The sequence below is a fragment of the Melanostigma gelatinosum genome (assembly GCF_949748355.1).
Source record: "Melanostigma gelatinosum genome assembly, chromosome: 21".
NCBI classification, from domain to species: Eukaryota; Metazoa; Chordata; class Actinopteri; order Perciformes; family Zoarcidae; genus Melanostigma; species Melanostigma gelatinosum.
The window spans coordinates 4380328-4405525 of NC_136654.1; the positions used below are offsets into that span (position 1 = coordinate 4380328).

General features: G+C 45.7%; 1 protein-coding gene across 14 annotated transcripts in view; it reads right to left on the bottom strand.

Moving 5' to 3' along the window:
* Window positions 1–3519: 3519 nt before the first annotated feature.
* mrtfab (myocardin related transcription factor Ab) overlaps window positions 3520–25198 on the bottom strand; it is a 37769-nt gene continuing 16090 nt past the window's right edge. For 3 of the 14 annotated variants that reach the window (XM_079293529.1, XM_079293518.1, XM_079293519.1), the window contains 17 exons: window positions 17877–17942; window positions 13558–13613; window positions 13144–13219; window positions 12619–12774; window positions 11464–11618; window positions 11133–11285; window positions 10888–10959; window positions 10202–10386; window positions 9429–9600; window positions 8953–9315; window positions 7856–8818; window positions 7526–7732; window positions 7349–7429; window positions 6729–6869; window positions 6525–6617; window positions 5151–5214; window positions 3520–5057 (listed from right to left, as the gene is read on the bottom strand). In XM_079293529.1, coding sequence (XP_079149655.1) covers window positions 4489–5057; window positions 5151–5214; window positions 6525–6617; window positions 6729–6869; window positions 7349–7429; window positions 7526–7732; window positions 7856–8818; window positions 8953–9315; window positions 9429–9600; window positions 10202–10386; window positions 10888–10959; window positions 11133–11285; window positions 11464–11618; window positions 12619–12774; window positions 13144–13219; window positions 13558–13613; window positions 17877–17942 — 3572 coding nt within the window. In that variant the 3' untranslated portion in view covers window positions 3520–4488. Of the gene's footprint in view, window positions 5058–5150; window positions 5215–6524; window positions 6618–6728; window positions 6870–7348; window positions 7430–7525; window positions 7733–7855; window positions 8819–8952; window positions 9316–9428; window positions 9601–10201; window positions 10387–10887; window positions 10960–11132; window positions 11286–11463; window positions 11619–12618; window positions 12775–13143; window positions 13220–13557; window positions 13614–17876; window positions 17943–22401; window positions 23039–25198 lie in introns of those variants that run through there. The other 11 variants (XM_079293523.1, XM_079293528.1, XM_079293520.1 and 8 more) reach the window with 11 other exon arrangements.

Below are 25198 nucleotides of genomic sequence, written 5' to 3' on the forward strand. Positions count from 1 at the left end.
TGACACATAGAGCCATTGTGTCTAGCTCGACATTCATGCTTCACAGTCAACATACTTTCTTTTTTTTTTTACAAACTTCTTCTGAGGCTCTTGACTCCCCGAATCTGCAATGTTGCACATAATTTAAACAGACAAACTATAATTTGTCTCTTGATTTCCCCCACTTTTGCTCCAGGTGGAGGCCCAAACCCAAATCCTCTAAACCAGGCCAAAATGGGTGCATTGCGTAACTCTCCCTAACACAGTTAGTCCCGAGGTTCAAAGACCTCGATTGCATCATGACTGGACGGCCGTGAGTGCAGCCGCCCCTCCCAAAGGCCAGTATGATCCCACACAGGTTGACTGATCAGGCTGATCAGGATAAAGTGAATTAAAAATCGAATTAAATGAAATGATGTCACCAAAAACACATCAAATCAAAGCAGGTAGTGCAAGTGTTATCAGATCGTTTCTGCTGACAACTTCTGCCTGCTGTGACCATTCAATTCAAATTGTATTCGTATCGCCCAATATCACAAATCAATAGGGCTTTACAATCTGTATATTACACGACATCCTCTGTCCTCGGACCCTCTCATTGAGGAAAAACAAAGTGTGTCGATGAGAGCTGTGAGAGTGAACGTCGTGGGCCGTAAAAACCAAAACAACTCGCTGAGAGACACTAAAATGCTCCAAAGACCTGAAGGGAATTGCATGAGTCAGATAATTATCCTCTGATCACTAAGAAGTCACCCTTTTCACACGGCACACAGTGTATTCATCAGTAGCACTGCTACTTGAAGGCAGTCTCAAAGAGGCATTGATTCAACTCTGTGATGCTTTGAAGGTTTTATTGTTCTGGAGCTGTTTGTTGTAAGTTGTTGATGGTATTCCTCCTCCGAACAGTCACATCACAAACTGTCACAACAGACAGGGGACAGTAATAACTGAATGATATTCAGAGAATGGATCAATCAGTTAGTTTGCGAGCTCAACGGGACTGTGTTCCGGCTGTACTATTTGCACGCCCTCCTCTGAAACTGTCTCGCTCTCTGTCTTTTTTGCCCACTTACTCTCTTGTCTTTCAAACGAACAGGTGTAGAACCCCCCCCCCCCCCCCCCCACTGCAAATGTCAGCCTTCACATCCTCTGCTATCAAAGGCTCCTCAGTCGCAGCAGGATCCACCCGAATCTGACTGCTCCTCTCACATCATCCGGTGTCACACCCTGAAACACGGGTCTGATTGATCCCAGCGGACACAAGGAAGGTACAGAGCTGCTCATCAACAGCTTCGCATTTCAAACCATTGTTTCTGTCATTACCAGCATCAATTACGCACCAACAAAGGCAGTCAAGACGGTGACTACACACAATGCACTTCATCTCACGTTGACTTATATCTTTTGTCTGATGGTATCACAACAGAAATGTATTTTTTTTAACTTAGAGAGAGAGCTAGGCTACACACACACACACACACACACACACGGCTTGAGTCAGTGCGGTGTTGCAGAGACGAGACAGAGGGGATGAAGAAGAGGTCACTTTACCCTCACTGTTCAAAAGAAAAGCTCTCTAATTACCAACACGTCTCCCCTTAATTGTGGTCTGTCAAAGTGCCTCTTTTCATTGAGGGACTTCTCCCTGCAGGAGCATGGTGGTACTATAGAAGCTCTTGCTGTTTGATTCCAACCCAGACATTCACCTCTGATGTGTTAGATCACTGAGAAGCTTTCTGCTCGAATACCTGCAGGAAATATGTCACGATGACAGCCTAGAAAACAAGGAAGAGGAAATTTGATTTCACTTATTTGCAGAAGTGCGGGTCGTGTAACTTTTGTGGAAGAGCAGGAGAGGGTCTATTATTTATGCTTTACAATGTATTTCTATAGTGATGGGAGGACACTGCAGGGTGTTTTTATGAGTGATGGGGAGCGTTACATAGAAAATATAACAACGCTTGGGTGGGTTTGGCTTTTTCTTGTATATAATATAAGATAAAAAAAATAAAAAAAATAAAATACTCTGAAGATTTTCTTTCAACATGAACTGACGCATTCTGAATCCAGCGTTTTTAAGTCAGTGTCAGTGTGAAAAGCCCCAGCGGATAATGATGAAGCTGAAGAGTACGGGTGTAAGAAATAGATAAAAAGATGACCAAATAGTGCAAGCCAACAGCAAGAGAGTGAGCAAACCATACAGGTGCATACCTGTCTGCCACAGGATATTATTTGTCTATTTGCCGGTGAAGGAAAATGATCACTTGATTCTGTATTTAAGGAGGTTTTAGTTTACTTTACAAGTAATGTTTTGGAGCACTTACTTTTCTTCGACTGCAGTTCTATGCTTCACTACACATCACAATCACCTCCATAACTGAGTATAATAAGAATCATTACAGTGAACAGTCAGTCAGCAGAGAAGAGACAAAGGAAAGTCAAGCTGAACCCGACAGTAGGCCTCGGACCCGGGCCCTGCTTGAAAATGACATGCCCAAAATGAACAGTCTGTCTCCGCAAAATACAAGGTCTTTTTGAATGGTCTCCGTATCAAAGTAAAGGCAATTCATTTCCACCGTTTTACAGTGAATATCCCTTTGGAATGATGCAGTTGAAGTCATAAACCATATCACAAAATTTGAACATTACCTGTGCAGACTGATGCCAGTTGAGAGGTCCTGGTATCTTAGAATTGGCCATTTGGGAGCATGTGGGTAACATATGCCCCATTTTACATTTTCTCAGGTAACTGTAAAACTCATTCACATGTCACTGTATATGTCAGATTTCCACCAAAATACTGGTTTTGACTTTTTTCCGACACACTGTACTATGACCTGATACTACATATACTATACTCCGACTGTTTTTCAAGGTACTATGCTATGACGTTTATCAACGTGCTAGACTATGACTTTTTTATGACTTGTTTCAAAATACTAGATTACTTTTTTCGACATACTGTACTATGACTTTCATATTAATTTTTAAAAACATTGTATTACTATTTAAAGTACATTTTTGACATTCTATACAATGACGTTTTAATGACTTTTTTTCCACATACTATACTGTGATATCATAGTACCTTTTGACGTAATACTACCAAAATCTAAACATTACACCGTTCAGTCCAGTTGGACGTTTGTGCCTAATTTGAAATTCCTTCAATGTGTTCCTGAGATATTGTGTTCACTGAAAACATAATGCACAAGCACGGTAAATTCACTGATGTCAACTATCTGCCCATCTGTTTATTTGCATTTTTTACGAGCATAATTTAAAAAAACAACCATCCAACATGCTGGCATCCAGATGGCTTGTACATGTTGGTTCAATACAGCAGGATTCTTTACAACGGCTCCCTCTTGTGGTCACAAGGACCACAAAGCCAGCAGCTCACTAAAGACACAAGGAAGTAAAGAATAAAGCTCAGATGTAGTTCTTTGTTAACTAACTGGCTTTTTACTGATATGGGACACTTCGTTGTTCATCTGTTGTGAAAACGTAAAAGAAGAACAGACACATCCATTGTGATTTTATAATATATTTATTTTTTTTACACTTTTTTTTCCTTAAAAAAGAAAGACGAGGTCCAAGTGTTTTGGAAGCCCTGCCTCTCCCCATGTTCCCCAGCTGGCTAGCTCGACTCTTAAAGCAACCAGCGAAGAAAAATAGTCACATGGACGATTGATAATATACACCCCATATACAGCAATACACAGTGGTCTACCATAATGTTACCAAGAATACGCAACCTCCTATGAGGCTTCAATTCAAACTGTTGCCACTGATATGGTTCATTTCAAAAGCAACTCACAACTTCTACGTGACTGTTGTGATTTTTGACAAGCGAGGATGGGTTCCAGGTTCAGTGAGGTGACTCGGTCACACTTTAGCTGATTAACACATGTCGGCTTTCACTCAGCCTCAGACAGCATTATGACTCGGCTGTTGACCTGAGCACCCCCCCTTTAAACCAATCAGATTCAGCATAAGTGCAAAGTTTAGGAGGCACTGACGCACTCTGCTATGTGGAGGAGCCCGGGTAAACGTCGCCCCCCCCCCCCCAGCGCTACTCTGTCAAACCGTTTCCAAGGGTTGAAATGTTGCATTACAGAGACCTACAGTTCCCAGCTAGGTCTCTTTAATCTGGTAACAATGCAGGTCGGGACACGGGAAATGGGATTTCATCAGCTTGGATGTGAACAGTCTGCTGTATGGTTCCCCATAGAACTACATTTCAAAAAGTCCACTTCAGTTCTACCAAGTTCAAGTCCTTCCTCTGAATTTAACTTCGATGTTTCTCTCTTATTTCGCCTCATCCTGCATAAGGTAACAGCCAGTGTAAGACAAGGCAAACTGTGTAAAAGTGTGTGTTTGCATGTGCCAGTGACCCCCCCCCCCCCCTCCCACAGTGGTAGAGACAGCATAGAAAAGATTTCTACATGTGCGTGAAACATAGACGGCGCCTGTGCACAGTGTGAGCGTGTCCAGGGCAGTGCGGGGCTACAGACACGACTCCCAGTGCAGCTGCAGGTCCGTGCTGTCCAGAAAATCGGCCGAGAAGACGCTCGGCGGAGTGTGCGGCACCAGCGGGGCCAGGCTCGTTCCCCCGTCTCCGTCGCCGGTTCCCCCTCCTCCGCCGCTGCCCCCACTCCCACCGCTGGCACTCCCCACCATGGAAATATCCAGCCAGTCCATGCTGTCCAGGGTGGGGTCGCCAAAATCCAGCCCCGTGGAGTGAGGGGAGAAGCCGAGGTCGGACGTGTCCATGGGGGTGGAAGAGTGGTCCAGGATGCTGGGCGTGCTCAGCATTTGGCTGTGAAGATCGTCGATCAGCGTCAGGCCGCCGCCGGGCTCCGCGCCCAGCAGCGGGGCGCCCGCGGTGCTCTCCAGGAAGTCCTCCAGGCGTCCGCTGCCCGCGCAGGGCTCTCCCACAGAAGGCTGAGGGGAGATGAGAGGGTCTGTAGGGGTGGGAGGGGAGAGGTGGAGGTGGAGGGGAGAGGATAGGGAGGGTGGGTCAGAGTGGAGCGTGGCGAGGGAAGGGTCCGGGTTGGCCTTAAAGCCGGGGATCTCTGAAGGAGGACAGAGAAGAAGAAAAAGCGTCATCAGTAAAAGAGGAAACTTGTTGCATTGCTCTCATTAATGTTGGTAACGGAGTTTATTACCTCCACTCTTGAGCAGGATGTCAAACAGGTCGTCCATTTGCTGACTGTTGACGCCGTTCTCCTGCTAACAGAGACGATTTATTTTTCAGTCAGCCACCAATCACACATGTAAACACACCGCTGGCTTCTCCACAATACACAAACATGCACTAAAACACACGGGTAGTTTTCTCTTCACATGGTTTCGTGTAGTAGCTGAAGTCCCTGTTGTACTAGAGAGCATTTATACTTTTGTTCGTTTACAGTTTCTGTGTGGACTTAACAATAGTTGTGCAAAACAAAATAAGCATCGTGTCCATCGTTCTCAAAGCCGCCAACCGTGACTTTAGACGTCTGCTCCGTCGGGCTGATAACGCCGCTGGACACGCCTCTCGCTAATCGCTCCAATAACAGCTGCTTCCTCCGCATGTAGGCAGTAGTAACATTAGTAAATGCTAAATTTCACTGCAGAACAGCTGCTGGCAGAGACAACAAGGTTATCCATGTTGAAAGGAATCACTGGTAGTCCTGGCTGTTTGTTTTCTTCAGGAAAACACCTCCGTTTTCGGGGCGCTAAACCTCCGGATCAGTGTGGACGCTCGGCGTAAAAGTAGCTAAACATGCGTTTTAAATGGAAACGCAGCAGTGTGGATGGAGGGTTAGAGCTGCTGCTCTGCTAACATGCTGCTAATGCTACGTGTAGTCACAGTGTCAGTCTCTTCAATATTGAATACATTTGTTGGCTAAAGAAATATACATATAAAAATGTGATAAAATGTACTCCAGTTAATATACAGTGAAAGACATTGTATTCAATCTGGCAGAACCCAGTTTGGGAACCACGGATCTAAAAGGTTAAAATTTCACTTCTGCCGTGTGGTTTTATGTTGATATATAGCCTGTCAGCGAATGAAACTAAAACAGAATCTACAGCAAAGCGACGTGCTTTGTGAAGTCTCGACAGACAATGTGTTGTGGTTTGAGTATGGTTCTCACTTTCTCATTCCTTGAAACACCTGACTGACCCACCGGTCATCTTTTCCACCTGCTGATGTCCCGCATCTGAATGCAAGTTTACAACCACTCTCAGAATACATAGACGCGTTTCCCATAACGCTTCCAAATCCATTCCTGTAGAACCCTAAACGTCAGCAGACGTTCCTTTAAGTCAGACACGAATGGAAAACCTATTCACAGTCGAGCACAATCACACAGTGAATCCCAGCCAACACCACTCCCAACCCTCAGCCCCAAAAACGTCATGAACTGCCTTCAGTTCAGTAACACGAGCACACCGCTCAGTGTGAGACGCCGAGAGACGGGAAACGGAGGGACAGACGGAGACAGAAAAGCACTGAAAGACGGATGGAAAGAAAGACGTGCTGGAAGACGTACTTTGGAGCGTTGCGTAGGAAGGGAGGTGTTGGGTTTGGGAGAGGGAGGGGTGAACAGTGTGTGCCGGTCATAAGGCGGACACACCTCCTCTCTCTGCAAGGATGACGTGATGAAAAGATAAAAGGAAGAAACAAGGAGAAGAAGTTAATGAAGCTCCCGACGCGACGACTGGAACTACGGGAGCGAACGAGTGGGCTGTGTTACCTTCAGGGATGAGATTAGGCTGCTTTGGCTTTCACTGTCTGACATGTCTTCAAAGAAGGGCTGCAGACTGGGCGGCGCAGTGACCGCCAGGCCGGGTTGAGGTACGCCGTCGGTGTCCAGGTGCAGCCCGGCCTTCTGTCCCTGAGTGGAGAGAGGGAGGCAGACGTATTTAGTACGCACAACAGCAGAAACCGTTATGTTGAATACTCAGCTGCGATTGGCTAGTGTCGTCTGAGTAACAGACTGCTGGTTCACATTTTGTGATGATTTTAAACTGTTAGTGGTGCCACCTTGTGGCAGGAAGAGGTTACTGCTTGGCAGATGCAGACAGTACTGCTTCACTAGAGTATGACAAAAGAAGCTGGGGATAACAATAACAGCTGCGTACATTTTTTCACCAATTTCCTCAGTTATGGATGGCCTTTGTAATAACCAGTTCTCAAACTTTGAATTGATTCTGTATCTGTGTGTACTCAGTATAAAGCACTTTGCAGAGGAGGCATTCAAAAATCAAGTAAAAGCGAGAGAAGAATCAAAAGATTTAAAACATAAATGTGTTTTCTCGATACAAATAAATATAAATGAGATAAATGATTATTAATAATGAGTCTATATTGTACCTTTTTGGTTGGCTCGGCCTCTGGCGGCTCCTTTGATTGGTTGTCGGTGCTGGGGAGTTTACTTGGAGTTGACTGCAACCTCTAAAAGAAGACGAGAAGCGAAAGTCTCAGATGAATATTACGTCACAGATCATTAACCCTGTGCAGTCCCACCAACGAACAGTCGATTCGCCGTACCTGCAGTGTGATGCGCCCGTTGGCTTTGGCCAATGAGGACACTCCGTTCTGTGCGTCTGTGGTGTGACTGGTGAGAGCGATCAGGTAGTGGTTGCCGTTGCTGTCGGTGACCAGCGTCGGTGTGCCATTTGCCTTGAGGAGGTCTAACGAAAGAGCCTGAGTTTGGATCTGAGTGCCGTTCTGCTGGTTGATGAAGACTGGGGTCACCTGGAAATGGAAAACAAACAGCGTGTTCACAGCTGGGACTTTTTTACATTTTACAAAAATGAAAACGTCCACATATTAAAGGGTTGGTGATGTTTTCCTTATCTAGAGCTGCTTGGACGTTACCTGTTGGCTGGTGACAGCTGCCGTTTGTTGCCTCTCCTGCTGCCGCTGCTGAGCCCTCAGCTGCTTCCTCTGCTGGGTTTGGCTCACTGCAGGCCTCTGGATCTGCACCTGAACTTGCTTCAGCTGGACCTGGTTCTTCTGATGGCTTTGTTGAACTGGCCCTTGAGTTTCTTTGAGCTGGTTCTGCTGCACCAGCCTCTGTTGGCTGAGTTTCTGCTGTGCCTGGAGCTGTTTCTGTTGGGTTTGCTGTATGATAAGTTGCTGCAGCTGCTGCTGCTGATGGAGCAGAATTTGGGCTTCTTTCGTCTGCTGCTGTAGTTTCTGAGGGTTCGACATAGCGTCTGCCGCTTTCTGCAGTTGCTCCTGGCTCTGCTGCAGCGTCTGTTTCTGATGCTCGGCTTGTTGGATCTGCAGCCGATGAATCTGCTGCAGCCGGAGTAGAGTCTCCTGGGAGCACTGCATCGGCTGCGCTGCTTTCTTTGCCTGGAGCGCCTCCGTTACTCCCTCCATTCCCTCCTCAGGCTCCACCTCCTTCTTCACCTTCACCACGATGCCGTTGGGCAGAGTGGGGGGCTGAATGGCGGAGGCTTTTATCAAAGTTTGAGGTTTAACCTCTGAAGTTCTGCTCTTCTCACTTTCTTCCCTCTTCAACACCACTCCGCCCGTCACCTTGCCCTGCTCCAGCTGGCACCTGAGGGTCTCCACCAGCCTCTGCTTCTGCCTCAGCATCCTGGTCAACTCCTCGATCCGTTTGTCCTTCTCATGGAGCATCTGGTCCTTGTCCAAACAGGACGTGTCCATGGCTACTCCAGACAGGGGCTCTGGAGGCTGACATGAGGCGGCTGAAGGCCTGGAGAGGCTGCATGAGCTCTGCATCTCCTCTTTCACCTTGGAGAGCGGAGAGATGTTTGACGGGTGCTGAGGAGAGTGTTGCAGGGTGAGCTGGGTCAGGGGAGAGCTCACCTGAAGGACGACGAACCAAGAAGAGAATGTTAGGGAAACGTTTCAAATATTTGCCAGTTTTCTTAACAAAAAGACAGTACTTTAACATAATGTCAGCCAATAAACAGGCTACTTGCTTTACATCTAGCTCTCACCATCTCTCCAAACATGTCTCCATTACAGCTCGTCTCATCTGGACTCATCCCGGCCAATGACCTCTCGGAGGGAGTAGGTGACATCGGAGGGCTGGAGCCGGTGCTGCCGAATCGCATGACCCGCCCCGGAATCACCTGAGGCAGCGATGACAAATCTAACTTAAACCCACCCTCTCCCATTTGGTGGTCAGAGGATGCGATGGGGCCAGCAGCTGAGATGGCGCCCTGCGGGTTACCATTTCTGGAAACCGCTGCTGTGCCAACATTTTGCTCCTGGTAGTTGCGGAGCCTCTCGATAAGATCGTTCTTGGTGCCAGAGACGGTCAAACCACGCAATTTCAGTTCCTGTTTTAACTCGGCGACCTGGAGGATGAGAAAGCAGAGCAGTATCTCACTTAGTCGGCTTCGACTCAGAGGGAAAGCGAACAGAATAACTCACACGTAAGAGACTGGGTAAAGCTGTGTGTTTAACTTACTTTGAACTCGTCCAGGTTGGCGGGCAGAGTGCTCGGTCGGGCTCCTCCCAGTGCAGTTTGGCTCTGACGGGCAGTCCCGCTCTGATTGGTGGGGTTGGGGGTGGTCGACGTGGGAACACTTCGGGAGGGAGAAGGGCCAGAGTTGGTTGTAGGATGCTGCTCGGTTGGAGGCCTGAGAGGAGGCAGAAAACGGTAAAGTATGAATTTCGCTTGTTCTTCTTGAACAAAGCAGGGAACGTTGTGACTGAGGCCAGAATAAATAGGACATATATTGATTGATCATTTTAAAAATGACATACAGAACTTTAGAAATATATAATTTCTAATTGCAAAGTCAATTTTCCTAGATCACTTTCTGTACAAACCAATTATTTCACATCATATGTATTTTCTGTACCCGACGCCGTCTAATCCTTTAAAAAAAACAAAAGCTGTAAAACATATACGTAGGTTTCATTTGATAAGTCACATCAATTATCCATCACTCATCATTGTCAAACCACTGGAGCTGGGACAGACATTTAAAATCCCCTCTGCTTTAAGTTCCAGGCTCTATCGTGTCACTCCGAAACCACTGACGTGGAAGGAACAGACACCAGCAGACAGACGGACAGTAATAATGAAACCTGCCTGCCAGCTGTGCTGTAAAGTGAACTACCAGCTTTAATATGGGAAATAAAAAAGGAGAGTGGCAAACTCGTTGACTCTTTGAATAAAACCCCTGCAGTCAGCCAGCCTCACTTCCACGCCGCACCGTCATGCTCGCCACTCACTTGGGGGGGGCGGGCAGGATGGTGTGGTAGTTATAGTGCTGCTGTTGCTGGTTGAGGATCTGCAGCTGCAGGAAAAGCTGTTGCTGGTGGAGGAGCTTCGCGTAGGACGAGTCCATCTGGGGCGGACGCTCTTTATCTGCCTTCTGGTCCGGAGGGATGTACTGGTGGTACTTCAGCTTCTTCACCTACACCGAGGAGACGAAAGGGTTCAGAGGCAACTCAACTCTTTAAAACTTTTACTGAAACTTAAACTATTAGACATCATCAGTGTGTGACTCTCGGTCCAAATCATTCACTGACTGCTGACATTCAAAAAACATCTTGAAATCTCTGAATAAAACTTGTGCATTCAGTGCATGTAGGCGGAACAATCAACAGTTATAAACACAACTACCGTCAAAGAGCAATTATTTCCAGATCATAAAAAAACAAAGTCTGCATTCTGGTGTGTTGAGGATATAGCGGATGCTCTGCTACGATGGATTTCTCCTCTTATGATTGTTAGATGTCAAAACGTTGAGCCGAGAGAGAAGCCCTGGCTCTCCTCTGAGAGAACAAACCCACAGGGAGAGCGCCTTGGTGGACTAGATGAGTGATAAACACCTCGGTTAAAGCTGACAATCTGTTGCACTCGATCAAACCGTAATCATCAGTTCACATGAAAACGAGACAAAGAGCTTGCAGACCTTGGGTTTGCTGTCCTTTGGTTTCTTAGGTCTCTGCGAGGGACGGTCTGAACTCGTCTTAGTCTGAGACTGCTGACACAAAGCGTGAGAAACGGGGTCGGGGGAGGAGGAAGTAAAGAAAATGAAGAGATCAGGGAGAGTTAGCCAGTTATTGCTGCGGCACAAATAGAGATTAAGGTCGGAGTTATTCACAAGTCATCACATCGGCAGGATGTTGAACTTGAAACAGGAATAACCGGCATTACCCGCACCTTGGCGTGTCCAGTAGAGGCGCGGGAGCTTGCTAGGATCACCATCGCTCCGTTTTTCACTCTTGGGAATGGGGAGAAGTCGGACCCATTCACCTGGGGAGGAGGTGGTGGAGGAGGTGGTGGTGGAGGAGGGCACTGTGTGATGAACTGAGGAGATATTACTCTGGTTACTATAGCGATCGAGTTTATCATAACCCGCTTTGTTTGATGACCGACTATGGAAAGTTCATCCAACTGAAATTCTCTTTGTTTGAATTACTTCCAAGTTCGAGCGATCAGCTTTCGGTTCTCTTGATTCGATTGAAATGACGTCCTGCAATGGTACCTGTGTGGGGGACATGTCCCCGTTCTGGGTGAGCGCGTCAGACGGGGACAGCTGAGGGGCGGCACTCAGGGGAGAGTCGTGATTGGTCAGCTGGTCTGGTGACAGAGCATCGCTGCTGTCTTCGTCTAGAGACGAGCTCTCTCCCTTCTGAGAATCTGTGACGGAGAACAAAATATTTTCAGAGTCAGCGAAACAAGGTAATCATGGGAGCTCGCGGCGGTTTATTATACATTTCTGTGGCCAGTAAACTGGTGAAAACGGCGTATGAACGGCGTCCTGAGGGCAAAACCTACTCAATTCCTGGATGAACACAGTCATCGCTGTTCATCAGACTGCTGAGCAGCGATGACTCACTTTAGAGAAGTTATACAACACTCGATATCGCACGTTTCAAAACAGCACGATGTCCAAACAGTTATTGTGTCATTTCTGTAACAGAGTTGTTAGGCAAAGGTTGTGTGGTTTAGTTTGAATCCATCCCGCAGGATGATGCCACCTGTAATTACAAAGAAGTGTGTGTGTGTTTGTACATCACCCTTAAAACACTGTATTACATTTATAAGTGTGTGTAGATACCTGGATGTTGTAATTACACAGCTGAAGGTGTGTTCAGAGGCAACGCAATTTAGATTTTAGAGGTGGTGCAAGTGCACACAAAGTCAGCGGTAAAACAGCTGTAATGTGGATGCATTTTAAAATGCTTGAGTGTGTTTATACTGTCTGTATGGCAAGGCAAGTTTATTTGTAGAGCACATTTCAACAACAAGGTAATTCAAAGTGATTCACATAAAACCATTAAAAGCATCAAAACACAAGGGAAAAGAAAAGGAGATTTAAAAACAATTAAGAACATTAATTAAAACATTAAAAAACAGTGCAAGAAATAAAATACAGTAGTAAAATGCAGAAATGCAGGAAATTGATTAATATATTAATTGAATGTGGTTCAATTAAAGGCAACAGCAAACAGAAAAGTCTGCAATCTTGATTTAAAGGAGCTGAGGGTTATTGATTGTTCCTTAGTGTCCATGTGTGGGACCATATTGTGAGTTAATGAAGCGATGACTGAATGAATGACTGAATTAAATGGGTGCATTGTTTGGAGACGCGTGTGTGTGCGTGTGTGTGTGTGTGTGTGTGTGTGTGTGTAGTTACCCAGCGGTGAGTTCGGGCAGTCGACAGACAGGATGTTCTTGTGAACCAGTTCGATGGGGCCCGGTCGGTGGGAGAGCTTGTCGTTGAGGTCGTCGGCCAGCCGCGCTCGCTTCAGCTGCAGCTGCTTGGCCTGCAGGGACGGCTCTGCCGACGTCTCTGCGGAGGACACAGCAGAACAATATGCGTGCAAATTTATTCATAGAGTGATTCATTTTGATCGGCAAGACACTACCAGGTACATGCTATGTAAACACAAGAGGCATACAGGCATTTTGTTCCTTTATGTGTTTTTGAGCAGATCTATGAAGACAGGAAGTTATATTTTTGTCAAATTCTAAGAAATGACAGTTTTTAGAAATTCAGAACATACATAAAATAAAATAGGAACTATAAATGAACCGTATCGCATGGAATTGGTTCAGTTTTGTTTACCGTACGCTTCCCTTTTCATACAGTTTCATGTTTACCCCCCCCAACTTAAACCTTCACTAAGAGAATTCTTCTATGATCTGCATAAAAACTCACCCTCCAGAATGTGCATCCTGACCAGCTCAGAGCGCTCAGGACGACTCCGGATCTTCCTCTTCAGATAGTCCTCGGTCTGGGGAAAACACATTGTCGGCGGGTGGCAGACGTAAGACGGAGGATCACAAAAGGATGAGCGACAGGGAAGAGAGCGGTGGAAGACGAAGAGGACAGGAGAGCGGAAACACAAACATGCTGTTAATGCTGAGCAGCTGCTTTGTGCCGCTCTTTACCTAAAGAGTGCTACCGTACTACTTTTTGTATGGTACCTGAAGCTTTTCAAGTGTCAATAATGACAGTAGAATTCAATGACCAATATTGATTTGCCATTCATACATGCTGTGAAGGTTTTGCCCCGCAAAGCTTCAACAAAGCGAGTCCCCTGAGAAAGCTCACAGTACTTGAGACGCTCACCCTTGCTCGCTCCAGACTCCTCCGCTGCTCGTGAAAGGCTGCTGGGCTCTTCAGTGCTGCATGGAGAGAGAGAGAGAGGGATGGATGAAGGGGAGATGAATGCAGCTCACAGGGACTCTTGATGATAGACGTGTTGCTCCTGTTAGCAAGTGACAATGTGAGAACAGATACAGCCACAGAGGAAGACAGTCTCAAAGCAGAAGTGGCTGCAAGACACAAAGGTCAGGAGTGCTATTCTAACCACACACTCTGATGATAGCTCAGTGGGCTGATGGGCCACTGCAGCATGCGGTGTGTGCAGGACTGAAGCACAATTATCTGCAGTAAAAGCCACCTGAGCAATCACAGACAATTGTACCTGCAACCAATTTCACAAGCCTAAATGTAACCAGACTGCCTTCTAGGGGGGCCCAGTTAGTCCATACAGTTGTTCCATGTGTTCTTTATTTTAGTTTGAACGGAGAAAATAAGTTGCCACATTGAAAAGAGGCACTTTTTGATGTTTGGGTGAATCTCAAACCTCCAACACACACAACCTCATCAAGCTAGCAAAACCTTTTGCGTGCCAAATACTCGCGCATATATTCTTTTTCATGAATCGGCACAAAAGACCTGCGTCATGATGGTTTTACGGCCATCTTCAACAGAAAACGCTGCTGATGTGCGCCGACTTTCATGGTGCATTTTGAGACTTGTGGATAGCCGGCTTCTAAAACTCTCTGAAAGGTCAAGCGCCTGAGAGATGGACAGGAAATGCGAGTTTGGGGGGCATGAATTCTTGATGACTCATAGTCTGGAGTGGATCGTTAAAAAAAGGAGACGGAGGAGAGTGCGGAGTGATGGATCGACTGCTGCACATCAAGAAAATCTACATTCATCACTGCACTCAGCCATGACTGTCTAATGTACCGAGTCTATAGGTGGGAGCGTGGGCGTCGATGGGGTGTGAGTGGAAACACGTATTGACAACTATTAGTTATTTGTCAGTTAGTGTTTAGTTGTAATTAGTTTCCAATTTAATATCATAACGAGCTAAACTCAAAGGATTTTTACGAGTAAGACCTGTACAGCGAGAGCATCCAAACAGGCAAAAACAAAGATGCCATCTGTATTTGGGGAAGGATATTGGGAGGTCAATGGCAGTTGCTGTGATGCAACATGGCATTCATCGGATTGGTCAACAGCTGGTGAAATTGCCTGCCAATGGAGTGTGGACATTCTGGCTACAGTGGGGCCTCAACTGTACGTGTGCCACATATGACTGGGTGGGGTGGCATCGCTCATGTCACAACTCCTGACGTTTGATGAAGACCTTTATACCAGTTAACGGTTAAGGTCACAACAGAACAGCAGACAAACTGATCAGCTGAGCCTGGAACTCCCGTCTGCTGAAAGTCAACACAATGCTCGCTCATGAAATAAGAGGTTGGCTGATAGACGTTTGTCCATGAATCAGACTCGTATCGGCCTTCAGTCACCTTGTTCGCTGCAGTGGAAAATGTGACATCATTTAAAAACAGAACTCTTGGGCAGCAACGAGCCGTAGAGTCCCCCCCCCACGACTGCACTGACAGAATTAATCCCTCTCATAACGGAGCTCTAATTGACACTTTATGTTTCAGCAGCGAGAATGAAATGTAATTGAATGTCTGAACTGCTGGCCTTCATGACTGCCCAATCAATCACGATTTTATACTTGTAATTTCACAGAAACAACATTAAAACACCATCTGTCTTGTGCTGAAACACTGAAGAAGCAATGGAGTCAAAGACAACAGAACAGAGACTCAGGCCGAAGAGCAGGACCAGTAACTGGACACGTTTCTCAATATGAACTGTTGATTCAACAACGCTCCTTACGAGATGCTGCTCTTAATGCACAATTTCAGATAATGACCTTAACGTGCAAAGTGGAACTGAATCATTTGACAAAGACGGAGCTTTTTCAAATCAGTTTTCATGAACGGGACCACGTCCCAGACACAGACCCCGCAATCTCTACAAAACATCTCCGGTGTTGAAGAAGAAACGGTCAACTTTCAAATTGTCAAACGTATCAGCCAGAAGCTCAGATACACTCAGGTTTCTTGTTGAATTACTACACCATGTGAAGAACACTATGCATTTAACCTCTCCTAATCTAGCACAATGTCTTGTAACACCCTGCTTCACATATTAACACAGTGCAACAACAGCAACTTAGGAGCATCACTGCAGCAAGTAGGAGTTCAAGTGCCTTGCTCAACAACACTCAGCAGCTGTTACTGAGAGGAGGGAGGGTGATAAGTTACTCATTCACACCACCTACATTTGCAAAACCAGTGTGAGGTTTTGATCCCACGGCAACACTGACCCTTCGTCAGTTCCCAGCACTCTCCGTGTCCTCTACAGCGGGGCGACGCGGTCGTCAGCATATCATACATGACAGCTGAACAGCCAGCAACAGTGACAGCTGGAGAGGTTAGCGGAGCAGCTCAATAGCATCAGTTATATCACAACTGAAAAGTACTAGCGCAAAGAACGGCACTGAAAGCTTTTTTTGATGAAAAAAGACGTTTGATTGACAGATGGTTCATCCAATCACCTGCCAGGTATTTTTTTTTTTAAGTGCCTGCCCCTTTTCAAAAAAAGTTTACAAAGACGGCTTCTAAGATGGTTCCGTGTAACAAATCCTCTGGCAGGTCAAACGTTAAGGCCTGTTGTATGAGTAGGAAACTGAAATTTAATGTAAACGCTAAAAGGTTGCGTGTGAGACTCCATGCTGGACTCCTCAAACAAGGACCTGGTGTCCACTCTGCTGCGTTCTTTCATGCCCAACCCATGCTACTAAATGCAAGCGGAGCCAGGTTAGCTATTTTAAGTGCATTGTTAGTAGGCTGATACGTCGACTAATTAGTCCAGGGTTATATTACCACTAACCAACAGCAGTGGTGGAATACGACAGCTGAAATACAACAGCTGACAAACGTCTCACTTTTGAGGACCTGCAGCACTTTTTGGTTTCTCCACCGGCCACCGCAACGAGTGACACGGGATCCAGAAAATAAATTGTTTTCAAGCACAGCGACTTTTTTCATTTTTGGACATTTGCATATAACCTCTCCATCTTCCCGTCTTCAGACTCACCTTGAATATTGAGTGCGTAGTGGGGAACGCTCCTCAGAGAAGGAAGTGTAGGGTTGTGAACGCAGCCCTCAGGCTAGGCTCCTCCCCCTAAATTAGTACCAGCATTTATAAGGCACCTGTGGTCCTGGCCTCACTCCTTTTTGGCCCCTGTCTTGGTGCTGTGGTGAGTTTCAGACATATTCCTCCTCTTGTTGCTGTCGGACTATACTTACCCCTTGTTGAGGTGGTAAGTAGTCACAATCTTAACTTGTATTATTTTGCAGCATGGTGTGCCCTTTTAATCTGTTTATCATTTGTAGCTTCACCTGCTGCTGTTTTGCTGCCTCCGTTTTGCCTGCTTGTTTTGGCTCCGTTTTACTTGTTTTGCTTTGCATGTTTTGGTTTTGTTCTGCATGTTTTGATGATTTTCATTGAATCCTTTAATAAATATTATGTTCATTTTACGAAACGCGTCTCTGTCCAATTATCGGTAATGAATCTGTGTGCCCTTAATACATTCTAAACCATATATTAGGGTCGTTAAGTTCATATTTCCAGGGGTGTAAGTCCCCAGGTGGCATTGTTTGTTCCCTTTTAAAAGCCTGGTACTTACTGCTCATAAATGTTCCACACAAGAAAATACAAAAAAAGTATCTGCCTTATGTGCGGAACTCTAAAACAGGAAGTGGAGAGAGAAGAGGAAGCTGCTCCATTTGATAACACAAAGTGGTGCAAAGACACCGACACATGCAGAACGCACACACTTGTACCATTAACACCTGTAAATAAGGGCAGACATTTTCAGCAAAAACCTGGATGCAACATCTCAACCTCCATAATGTAGTGTTGACTGAAGAGACGTTGATGTCAACCCCACAAAGAAAAGTCACAATTCAAACACATCCGGCCTGGCCGATGAGGATAATCAGGTAGCACATTTAGCTCGCAAAGCTATCGACGAAGTTTCTATCAAGCATCATAATATTAAGCCCCTCCACATGCTAAATAAAACTACGTTGCTGCACTACACACACCACTAAAGCTTTAGGGGAGTATTTCAGTGGCGTGTGTAGAGCATGTGCATCCCTGCAGATGACCGGAGATGTAACACGATGCCTTATGTATCTATACGTTAGCATGGAACTAGCAACTTTGAGCATACACTATGGACATTTGCAGAAAACGGTAAATTTGAACTCTGAGCTGAGACTTACGTGGCATGATCCCTTGGCTGACCAGCTCCTCTCTTGTACGTCTCTGCTGGAGTTTGAGCTGGAGGACTGCATGGAGACGGGAGAGGTGAGGGGGCAGAGAGAAGAGAAGAGTCAGTGACGGCCGGCGAGAAGAAGAAACTGCAGCGATGGAGGTCTGAGCTCTTGACGCTTCCTTATCGTCTCTTATTGGCCACTGATCAGCGGTCCGTCTGCTACGTTTACATCCGTAACCATGCACGAGAACCTAAATGCATTTGGACATGAAGAGGACCTGCACTCTCTGACACCACATTCATCCTCTCATTTCCCCCTTCTTTTGTGCTTTTTTTTTTTGTTAAAGCTTGGAGGCGGGCTTCTACACACTTCCTGTTTCTTCACTTTTCAAAAAAAGAAAAAAAAAAGATTTCTGAAAATGAAAAAAACTATTATTAGAAGTATTTGTAAAAAATAAAACTGCAAGAAAAGCATGAGATGAGACAAACCAGAAAAGGAACCGTTAGAATGAAGACTGCAACAAGAGCAGCCTCCATTGGAGAAAGAAATATGATCGCACCAAAAACAGGAAGCGCTTGTTACATAACACGGAGAGTTTTAAGGAACACGGCGGTGGACAAAAGGAGTCGGACCATGTTTGACCCTCGGCGTACACAAAGTTTCAGTTCATTGTGTCGCCCCGTCGCTCTCATCTCGGTACCTTAAAGCTCATTCTCGCCTCATAATCCTATTTTTATGTTAAATTGGAAACAAATTGTTCATGAACTAAAACGTATCTGCAGCTTCGAAGTTATACATCACAAAATCACTCACTTCTATATCCACCACTTTCCATGTTGGAAAAAGTGGTGAAGTATCTTTAATCTACGACGAAATGAAAAGGAGTCCTCAGAGTGAAGACAACTTGCTCGAGTTTTTCTTTTGGGAAACAGAGATAACAAAAGAAGAATGTGAATATAGCGATGAAGCCCCGGCGCACGGTATCACCACCACATTTAGAGTCCTGCAACACAAATGGAGAATGTGCACCAATGTAACTCCGCCCCGATTACACCATTTGTATGCCAACAATCCAGATCAATGTGTGAAATGCAATGTTGATATCGGGGCACACTGTTTCAAGAATTTTGGAAAAATGCACATGACGTATAATCACAAATAACTGCAGCCAAACTACCACAATGTCCAAAACTGTGTCTTCTTGGTATGTACGCTGAGATTCCAGATTCCATTTTTGATTACAATCATCATACGCATTTTTTTTTTGAGGGTATCTATTGACCTGGTTTACTAAAATAAATCTATGATCATTTTATTATTGCTGCTATTTTCTATCTCATCCGTTTTATTTTTGGATAGCTTGGAGCAAAGATCGTGGACAGAGGGAGAAGGGGTGGGATGAGGGTGACGTGATGCATTTCTAGTAACAAAATGCAAATAAATATATAAATTTAAAGAACAAAAACAACAATTATATATGGACAGCTGCAACTGACAGTTTCACGACAACACAGTAAGAATTTAGGGAAGTGACCCTCCAGTCAGTCACACAGAACACTAATCTACTACAAGCACATCACCGACCACGACAACAATGTCGAGAACAGCTACAGGGTCACTGCCGACACTCGCTAGCGGTCGGATGTTTGTCCTGAGGTCGGTAAGTAACTGATAGTGCACTATACTTCCACTCTGCGTCTTTGAAATAAATGTGTGACACACTTACTGTTCATATTGGTTTTAAGTTTACGGTGCGTCATAGAATCGGAGGATGGGATGAGTTTGTTATTATTATTCCAAATACTATTTCCCCCCCGACAGACATTCAGCTTAGCTCCAGTTTTATGTGTCCCAGCTGTCCCTGGTGAAGGGCTATGTGCGTACGAAGGGTAACACACCGGTGGGGTTGTGTCACAAGCAGCACCTGTTCCTTCCCAACAAAGTGACATCATTCGTGCTCGCAGGCTAGCTAACCAGCTAGCCGTCCTGCATAGCTGCTGCTGAGTTAGCCCTCTGTTGTGACCAACATTCCAGGCCTGGCCACGAACGCCACGCAAGTTCCATAAATTAACGTCAGAGCCTGTGCGACTAAATGTCGTGCGTTGCCTCTGTTATACGTACAAGAGTGCATGCTCGACATGGCGAGGGACTAGAGACTCTCCTCCGCAAGCAACAACATGTCAGAGGTTTAAACACAGAGAGCTAAACACAGCCAGGCAAGTTCACGTATATGTCGGCAGCTAAGAGGTCATTTTGTTTCCGCCACAGCGCCAAACACACGGGCAAACGCTTAGGAGTCAACGTGTTGCCTGAAACTGCACTTGGCACTTCCGGGGAAGAGGTTTATTCTGGGAAAGAGAATCTTACACTTTCCCTCTATCCCAGCCTCACATGCTCCTCTTCTTGTATTCTCTCACACAGACGGTCACAGGACACTCCAGTCAACTTATTTATTCTCTGCTGCACTCCCTCCTCTCTGTATTCCTCTTCTCCGGCAGGAGATAATGGCTTATGTCACCAGTTTATCGACCGAATTAATTGTTAAGTAGAGACAGTTTGTACACATAAAAAAAATAAAAAGACTCTAGAAATAAGAAAGCATCAGCATCAGCCATCATTTTCCGTCGTGGTTTGAAAAATGTGCAGAAGTCTCACAGTCACACCTCGTACATTCTAACCAAGGTGCCAAGTGTGAAATGCTGCAGTGGTGGTAAAACCGTAGGCTGATGTGGGGCGTCAGCGAGGGAAGAGGTCAGCGAGGTAGAGCCACGTTCTTGGTGGCCAACTGGGCCAATGCTGCTGTGCTCATTGGTCGCTAGGTCTGTCCGAGTTCGCCACCGTCCCCGAAGACCAGCAGAAAGGTAGAACGCTCCGTGCCCACACCGGGTGAAATAGTGGGCACGAGGGTGGAAACACACACGAGCCACACGACCACACACCCAGCTAGCGAACACGAGTCGCGATGACACTCTGCGCCAAACTTCACGCTTGGCATTGGCGTTGGAAAGCCCGTTAACGTCCTTCTGCGTGAGCTCAACGGTCGCACCGTTGCAGCGTGACCGCATCTGTTGAACGCAGTGGCTCACCACAGCAAATGTTTCACACATCAGTGAGAACGGAAAGAGGCTAGAGGGCAGGACCAATACAAGTTCAAGGCCATTCACACCTCGGAATCACTCCTACTGCCTTCGCAGGGCCGCACTGCTTAGAAGGCAGAGGGGCCGCGGTGAATATTACCGACATTACTTATCTTACAGTTCAAGACGGACGAGTCAATTTCAGAGCTTTGTGCAGTTTCTGTCACTCACACTTTCGCTAGGCATGATGCGTGGCTCCTTTGACGAATTTAGCAAAGGTTAGCGTTTAGCCAAAGCACCTGCAATCATAACCGACGGCTGTAGTGTCATGTCTGCAGTGGCACTGCAACACATCAGCTGGTTCTACGGTGCTGTAGGGTGCTACGTGTAAATGCTTTTGAATTCGTTCCCCTCACTTTTCTCTTCAATCACTTGAGCCTCATAGGCTTCATAGCATCAGCTGTAGTCAGTCCTCTAGGACTCTTGTTATGTTGGCTATAAACAAACTGAAGTTTATTTTACTGCTGCACTGACTGCAAACAATTCCAAATTAGGCTGTATTAGGCTTGTATTTGATATTATTTCACTGTTGGCTGTCTCGAGTTTTGCCTTTCAATGGGAAAATATGTTTTTGTCTCTCCCCTCGGACAGCATTTGTTTTCCTTTCATTTTTTATTTCAGACGTTTCCAAACCACGTGCACAGAGGCGGTGAGTGCCACACCATCACATTTGATAGAGCCTAAAATACACAACTGCAACTTCTACTCAAACTGAAAAAAAATAAAAGCAGCAACTTCCAATTTAGCTGAAAATGAGATTTTACAAGTATGAAATATTAGTAGCTAGTTGGGTCATAACTTAAAGCAATGTTTATGTGAGCGGGTCCCTATTTTGTTGAGTGAAGCCACAAATACGATCCCTCCTACGGTCTCACACTCTTCCACTGATGTACACGTGGCCGTAATGTGCTAAGAAATGCATCACCGAGCCAGCAAAGTAGACGACTGCTGCCATGTGAAATGGGGCGCACGATGGAGGTTTCAAAATAAAAACTAAAAAAAGTTTTGCAAATGTTTTAGGGAGGAAGGAGCTGCATTCAACAGGTTCTTTAGGTCTCAAGGATGCACACAATGAGCTTGGGGGAATAAACATTAAAATCCACAGGGCACCTTTAAGACTGAAGTAATGCGAGATGTGACTTTAACATCAGTCATTTACACATCACAGTCATTTACACACCGACTTCACCACTTCATAGGTCATCGGTCAGTCTACTCAACAGGTTCATCAGAGAGAACATTTAACCACTTCTACTTCCTTCCTACACGGGCCAGTTAACCAAGTTGCTTAACTTTAGAAAAGCCCCATAAACTATTTATGTGAAGCCATAAAGTCCTGATATGAACCTGTAGAATGAATCACATAAAACACAAATCGAATCGTCTCTACTGACTATGTGCAGGTCCGGATCGCCCACCTTCTTTCAGGCTGTGATAGACAAGTCTGTCGTGGTCCATTATCAGTCCTGCCTTGTCCAGGTCTTCTCCCATTGGAGGAGAGGCCGGGGGGGAGGGCTCAAAGGACAGGCAATGGTTGGTGTCCAGCATTGTCATTCAGAAAGGAGATAAATTATTTTGTAAACATTGAACTTCTCCTATAAAAGCGGTCCTCCTCCCAAGTGCTAAATGTTGGCTGCTTTGGCTGAAGAGGGGAGGAAAGAAGAGTCCTTGATGTGTCCTAACTGCAACAGCTGTCCCTTCAATTGGTTGTCCTCTCCTTCCCAGGGAAGGACGTGAATCAAATGCGTCGGATGACCCCCGTACAAGCCAAAGAAAATCTCCTCTTGAACCAAAACGTGAAGGAAAAATGCTGCTACCGCCTCTCTTCTTCTCTCCAAACGCCTCGCTCTTCTGTATCAGAGGAATCGATTGGTCCGTCTCAGACTCTCTCTCTCTCTTCTTCTTCCTGCTGCTCTCTCCTTCCGTTGCAGTGGAAGCCGACGAGTCACGACAGCCCTGCTCTGCCCAGAGAGACGGGGAAAGAAATCCTCCGGGCGAGACGTGGATGAAAAAAAAAACAATAAGGGAGCAGAGGCGAGGGAACTGAAAATAGGACAGTGGTGGAGGACGAGAGAACGGTAGTGAGCGCGGCAGAGAGACTGCTCTGGTTGCAGCTCCTCCTGATTCTCTCTCTCTCACACACACACACACACACACACACACACACACGGGCAGGGAGTGCTGCCGATAAAGTTATCCTGCTCAGCTGTTGCCATTCATTCACTGTTACAGACTGAGAGGAGGGGGGGGGGGGGGGGGGGGCTGCCACATGCTAACTCCTCCCTGTCAAAGACATACACATCATAGGGATCAATCAAATCACCAAGGAAAGAATCCCTTCTGATCACTTTCTAGACGACACAAGTTTGCTCTCAAAGATGGTGCCTCATTAAATCTATGAAGAGCTCATGTTGGCTGAGTGGAAACAGCACCAACTGTTTTCAGAGATGACCTCATCCAACATAATCGACCTTTGTCAGAGATACTTGGGTAAATCTGATACTGTGATGAAGCGCGCGCGCGCACACACACACACACACACATTTTTAAAGTTATTGATTGATACCCAACCGCCACTGCAATTTCGAAATGTTTTATTTCAGCAGTCTGCCCTTGAGGAAAGGTGTCTCATTCAGACTGGGACACTACGACACATTTTTTGAGAAGGAATGAGAAAAGCACCGGTGCGACCGGAGAATCAAAGCTAAAGCATCTTAATCCTGTCGCACCCCCTCCCCCTCTCTCCGCTCTGTTTTAAATAGCAAGGCCAGCTGGCCATAAGGGGGCTATATTCAGCTTGGTATCACCTGTGCACTCGCAGGGTAAGGTTACTTTGAGGCACACCCACACATCTCTGCCTGCAAATACACACACACGCAAACTTTTAAGCCGCATTGCCCCGGACTGAATCAATGTTTTATGAGCCGTGACACAAAAGGATACATTGCTTTCCTACCTTTCATTTCGCTATACGTACAGCACAGAGAGGAGTCAACCTATTAATAAAACAAAAGGCCTGGGTATGAATATCGAATGTGAAAACTCAGCACACTATGTGACATCGTGGCTGACCAGTACAGAACACCTCCATCACACACATGACCGCAGTGCACCTGAAGACACAGACGACACCTTGAACAAACGGTGACTGCTATCTGCAATAACGGTCTGTTATGAGCGTGTGATTAAAGTCCACCTGCTGTATGATTCACAGTCTGGGCAGGAAACACAGAGATGACAACACACATACAGGGATTAGGATGTCGCCGCGTGGGTTGAGCCAATCCCAGCAACACACATGCACACATCATCAACTGACACACGACATGTCAAACATGCGTTTGTTTTCATCCTCGTGGCTTCAAATACATTCCCACTTGCGGTCGTTTCCCCGCAAGTGAAATTTTTCAACTCCGATTTTGTGATTAAATCTGTGTTTTCTACATAAAGCATACAGGGTCCTGATTCCCGTGGCAATATAAACATCACGAGAGGACAACAACAGGAACATGTACATTCTGTGTTCTTTGATAATTGTAACCTTGACCAGTGAGTGAAGCAGCAGTTTTCAGGGGAGTTTTATGGTTTTAGGGCTTAATGGTCAAAGTGTGTGGGAAGTACAGTTATGTTCTTTCCCATGACTTGACCACACTGAAATCAGTACTTTGTGTGGATGGAGGACTAACTACTTAGGCACTATTAGAGGACTAAGGAAGTAGGAACTATTAGAGGACTAAGGAAGTAGGAACTATTAGAGGACTAAGTAACTAGGAACTATTAGAGGACTAAGTAACTAGGGACTATTAGAGGACTAAGTAACTAGGAACTATTAGAGGACTAAGTAACTAGGAACTATTAGAGGACTACGTAACTAGGAACTATTAGAGGACTAAGTAACTAGGGACTATTAGAGGACTAAGTAACTAGGAACTATTAGAGGACTAAGTAACTAGGAACTATTAGAGGACTACGTAACTAGGAACTATTAGAGGACTAAGTAACTAGGGACTATTAGAGGACTAAGTAACTAGGAACTATTAGAGGACTAAGTAACTAGGAACTATTAGAGGACTACGTAACTAGGGACTATTAGAGGACTAAGTAACTAGGGACTATTAGAGGACTAAGTAACTAGGAACTATTAGAGGACTAAGTAACTAGGAACTATTAGAGGACTAAGGAAGTAGGAAC